Below are 5,627 nucleotides of genomic sequence, written 5' to 3' on the forward strand. Positions count from 1 at the left end.
ATGGCCAAAGCTATTCTGCATCCTCATCCTGACTACCTTCCTAAGGTGCCTATTTCGACACTACGTCCTGTCACTCTGGAAGTCTTCTGCTCCCTTCCGTTTTTAACGCCAGAGCAGGAAAGACTTCACGGACTCTGCCCAGTCCGTGCCCTTTAGACTTACGTCCACCGCACTAGCCAGTGGCGTAAGTCAGGGCAATTATTTGTCTGCTATGGGGGCCGCAACGGGGGCAGCCGCTAAAAAGCAGACTATGTCACATTGGGTGAGGGATGCTATTGCCCTGGCCTATGAGGCGTGCGGTCAAGCTTCGCCAGTAGGTATCAGGGCTCACTCCACCAGAGGGGTCGCCTCCTCTAAAGCCTTGGCTAGAGGTGTCCCTCTGCAGTAGGTTTGTGATGCGGCAGGCTGGTCCTCTCTGCACACATTCGTCAAATTTTATGGTTTAGATGTTTATGCTACTCCGGGCTCTTACGTCCTTGAGTCAACATCCCAAGCTTATGTCTGGGACCTCTCGCGTTCTTGTGAGCACACTTCACAACCGTAGGGGTCCGGACAGCCCCAGTGCGGCGGTGTGGGTATCGCGTTCCCAAAAGCGCTTAGCAAAGTGCAGCATCATAGTGAAGCTTTTTGTAAAGGGAACGTCTCGGGTTACATGTGTAACCCTTGTTCCCTGAAAAAAGCGGAACGAGATACTGCGCTTCTTTGCCAGACTAGGACGTCCCAGGACTGCTCTTCAGAAAAAGATATCTGACGACACGCTGGTGACGCGTCTATTTATAGCCTGGACACAGGTGCATCTAATGATCTCACCAGCCGAGGCTATAAATTCCAGTCAATGTTCATTGACGTGTTACACACATATTCACAGCTGGTCACAATGCAGGATTGTTCCCAAAAGCGCATAGCAAAGCGCAGCATCTCGTTCTGCTTTTTTCAGGGAACAAGGGTTACACATGTAACCCAAGACGTTTTCAAATTATGTTGTTCTTAATTGTTACTTTGTATTTGCTGAAACAGTCCGACAATCTGGTTGCTGGTTTTGGTCCACTGGTATCTTATATTGGTGCTGAAGAGGGTGTTGCTCTACAGGCTGACAATGGCCAGTTCCTCAGCTGTATTGATCGCTCAAATATTTATAACATAGAAGCTGCCAAGAGCACCAAAGTCCCTTGGTGCAAATTCATAGTGTAGAAAGTCAATGACTCGAAAGTCCGGCTCAAAGACTGGAGGGGTGTTTACCTCAGTCGAATTCACAGGTCTGGTGTCAACCATATCGAGGCAGCCAAGGCTAAGCCTGATGAATACTGTGAGTTCAGTGTCTTCACCAGGAATGGGAAAGTCATATTTAGAGGCGACAATGGCCTGTTCTTAAGTCGATATGATCGGGGTAAACAGAACATCGAAGCTGTTAAAGAAGGTGTTGATGAATGTTGTGAATTTGCACTGAGTATCGGGGATATCATTAGCCCCATGTTTGAAATTGTCAAAATAGATTTTGGAAAAATCCCAGACCTGAGCGACAAGCCATCTGTGGTGAAAACCGACTACTACATCAATGAAAGCAGCATGGATCAATCCCACACCTTCAAACTAAACTGGACGGACACAGTCACAGAGACCACGACTTGGACCCACACATGGGGGATGTCCAGTACTGTGTCTTCTGATTTTTATTTATTAAGTACCCAAGTCACCATCTCATACTCAGGACAGTATGGCACCAGCTCCTCAAAACAGAAAACCATCTCCATGTCAGAGGAAACTACCATCACAATTCCTCCCAAAACCAAGATCACAGTGAAACTGATGGTCAACAAGGATGATAATGCTGAGATTCCCTTCACAGCTACAATCAAGAAGACCAAGTCCAATGGAGAGGTTAAGATGTTCACTGAGAACGGCACATGGAGGGGTGTGGCTTATGAAAATGTAACGCTTAAAATCGAAGAAGCCAAAGTGTAAGAACAGATATAGAAGTTCAAAGCAAAACAACCCGTGTGTATGGAGTGAATTAACAAATCAAGCTTTTAAATATAATCATATAAAATCCATATTTTATCAAGCGGATTCAAATATATTGTGCTGTTAATAATGTAATCAATCTGAGGAAGCTAATATATATATATATATATATATATATATATATATATATATATATATATATATATATATATATATAGGTATTTTGGGATACTTTAAACTTTGTTTAAATTTCATATCTATATATTGCGATTAATGGGAATCTTTTATTTCTGCTAACATAAACTCAAACTGTATCATTGTCTCTTCATCTGTGTGGGTGTTTATTTGAATTATTCTTACAAATAAAGATATTTTTGGTATCATACCTTGTTGTTTGTCCTCATTCTTAAAGGTCTATAATGTATACCTAGACAAAATGCATATGTATTGAGGTGTTTATATGATACATAATTGGGTCACTGGACAGACTTTCTGAACATTGTCAAGTCACTTATGCAGAGTAATTGTTGTGACCCCCAGATGGGCATTAACAGTGATTACAGTACAGCAGCCATATCACCCTGCAGCTCTTGCCTGGTTGCCCACTATAGCTAAGCAGGGTTGAGCCTGGCCAGTACCTGGATGGGAGACTTCCTGGGGAAAACCAAGGTTGCTGCTGGGAGGCCAGCAGGGGGTGCTCACCCTGTGGTCTGTGTGGGTCCGAATGCCCCAGTATAGTGACGGGGACACTATACTGTAAAAAAAAAAAGCACCGTCTTTCGGATGAGACGTTAAACCGAGGTCCTGACTCTCTGTGGTCATTAAAAATCCCAGGGCACTTCTCGTAAAGAGTAGGGGTGTAACTATCTATCATGGCCTCCTAATAATCTCCATCCCTGAATTGGCTACATCACTCTACCATCTCCTCTCTGCCAATAGCTAGCAGGTCATGTTTGTAAATGAGAAGTGGTTCTCAAACAGTTTACCTGGATAAATAAAGGTTAAAAAAAAAAAAATATTGCACCCCACTCACAACCAACCACCACATTCATTTATATTATTTACAAGTAGCATAATAACCCAGATATGAGATTTATGCACATTCATATTCAACTTAAACATATTTAGTTACAGATTGGGTTTAGCTTCAGATTTTGATATTCGATTATTCAGTTACAAATATTGGTTATGCACATTAAAACTACATTAATATGAATTTAATAATTTACACCTTATTTTCTCCAGTAAATCATTATATATATTGAGTGCTGAACCTGAACATTGGTTAGATGAATATTGTTGCATTTTAATGAAAAACTTATAATGAGTGTTTTTTCATTTTTGTCACAGCTGTGGTGAAACAACTAAACTACACTAATTCAAACGCACATTTATATGCTAGATACCCACAGAATGACAGAACATTTGCTTTACTAATTTCTTCAAGTAATTTATGTAGACAACAGGAAAATGGTGCTGTGTTTCCACATGTATAATAAAAACACATGAGATGGTGGTAATAAAATATGTCATAAAGCCACAATCATAAATGGTTTGGAAACACTTCACAAGAATTAAACTGGTTTTAGATTGAATTGTGTTTATATCTATGTTGGTCAATAGTTTGGGTAATGTCTTTGTTCCAGAGAATACATGTGCACTGCACACACACACACACACACACACACACACACACACACACACACACACACACACACACACACATGTTGTGTTTCCATGTTTTATGAGGACTTTCCATAGACATAATGGTTTTTATACTGTACAAACTTTATATTCTATCCCCTAAACCTAACCCTACCCCTAAACCTAACCCTCACAGAAAACTTTCTGCATTTTTACATTTTCAAAAAACATAATTTAGTATGATTTATAAGCTGTTTTCCTCATGGGGACCGACAAAATGTCCCCACAAGGTCAAAAAGTTCGGGTTTTACTATCCTTATGGGGACATTTGGTCCCCACAAAGTGATAAATACACGCACACACACACACACACACACACACACACACACACACACACACACACACACAGAGAGAGAGAGATAGGGGCAATAGTTAAAGTACAAACTTTTCCTACAAAATGCTTTGAGTAGCAAATTAACATTGCAAAAAAGTTGCACCATTTTCTGTTCATTTCAATCATTTGGCATTTCATAACATCCCAAGTATTCTATAAACAATTTTATTTCTATTGTAATTGGATCAGTCAATGTGAGCCCACTTTTTAAACAGCGTTTGTTTCTTTGTGTTGAAGACAATGAGTTTATGGTAATGTATTTTGGTATGTTATTTTTTTTTTTGCTTTAAATCAGTTTTTAAAACACGGTTTTGCACATACTTAGTGACCAAAGTTCAGCTCTCCCGGTCAATGATTCAGCATCTCTTCAGCACCTGCAATCAAAATTAACTAGCACCACTCCTGCTTATGCAAATGAAACCGTTGGAGTTTGGGAGGTTCTTTAGTCGTCTGTTGTGTATTCTGGTAGTTTCACAGGTCTGTTCACAGGAGGAGTTGTTTTACTCAGCGAGTATATAAGGTTGAGCTCATCCTTCATTGCTTCATTGTGTCTGCTGAGGTTGCAGTAAATCTTACTTTTATTGATAATTCCTGTATTGTAACAACATATTATTTGCAGCTGATAAGACTTTAATATTTACTGGGGACACGAATAAGTGTAAGAAGATTTTATCCATCAGATATAACGTTTTGATCAAGGTAAAACTTCATTTTTCACCTCCATATAATTTCTGAGATTGTTTAGTCTATTAAATGTAATGTGTTGTGTGTGTAAGTAAACACATTTTGTCTCCTGCAGGTTTCAGCAAAAAAGGATTTGAGAATAAAGACTGAAAATGGTAAGACATGCCGAGATTTGAAAATATGTCTCACAAATATACATTTCCTTGCTGAACAATTTTATAGTATTACAAACAAAAACATTATTATTATTAGATTTGAAATGATGTTCATAATTGTTACATTGTATTTGCTTGAAACAGTCTGACAACTTGTTGATTAACCCCTTGATGAACTCAAATAGGGGTGACATTTATATATCTAACATTTGTAGATATCACCGATGTGAAAGTCAAAACTATTGGCAGCACCTGTCTTTATCTGTAAGGTGTGGAACTTATCTTTTGCCTCATCACTGATATGCATCTCTTGCAGAATCAATCATTTAAACCATTAAAGCATCATCTCATTAACTGTAGCTTCCCAGAACATTTCCACTGACATACTCTGTTGGAAAAGGGAATTTAGATAAAGTGAAGGGATAGGGATCTAAAATCCACTCTGCATTATTCCACCTACCTCACTTCTTAACTCTATTGTGTACAATCTGAAGGAAAGTTGGATGACTTATTTTGTTCAACAATGTGCTCTGTGTCTGTTGTTTTGTCTCTGTAGGCGGTAGTTGCTGGTTTTGGTCCACTGGTATCTTATATTGGTGCTGAAGAGGGTGTTGCTCTACAGGCTGACAATGGCCAGTTCCTCAGCTGTATTGATCGCTCAAATATTTATAACATAGAAGCTGCCAAGAGCACCAAAGACCCTTGGTGCAAATTCATAGTGGAGAAAGTCAATGATTCGAAAGTCCGGCTCAAAGACCGGAGGGGTGTTTACCTCAGTCGAATTGACA

The 5,627-nt window shown here is 39.5% G+C and overlaps 1 protein-coding gene across 1 annotated transcript in view; it reads left to right on the plus strand.

Moving 5' to 3' along the window:
• Nucleotides 1-4,034: 4,034 nt before the first annotated feature.
• The window catches only part of LOC127622770 (natterin-2-like), a 2,398-nt gene continuing 805 nt past the window's right edge, over nucleotides 4,035-5,627 (plus strand). Inside the window, exons 1-3 of the mRNA XM_052096858.1 lie at nucleotides 4,035-4,699; nucleotides 4,800-4,839; nucleotides 5,396-5,627. The exon at nucleotides 5,396-5,627 is cut by the window's right edge and continues 805 nt beyond it. Coding sequence (XP_051952818.1) covers nucleotides 4,837-4,839; nucleotides 5,396-5,627 — 235 coding nt within the window. The 5' untranslated portion in view covers nucleotides 4,035-4,699; nucleotides 4,800-4,836. The remainder of the gene's footprint in view (nucleotides 4,700-4,799; nucleotides 4,840-5,395) is intronic.

This window comes from Xyrauchen texanus, chromosome 29, assembly GCF_025860055.1.
Source record: "Xyrauchen texanus isolate HMW12.3.18 chromosome 29, RBS_HiC_50CHRs, whole genome shotgun sequence".
Lineage (NCBI taxonomy): Eukaryota > Metazoa > Chordata > Actinopteri > Cypriniformes > Catostomidae > Xyrauchen > Xyrauchen texanus.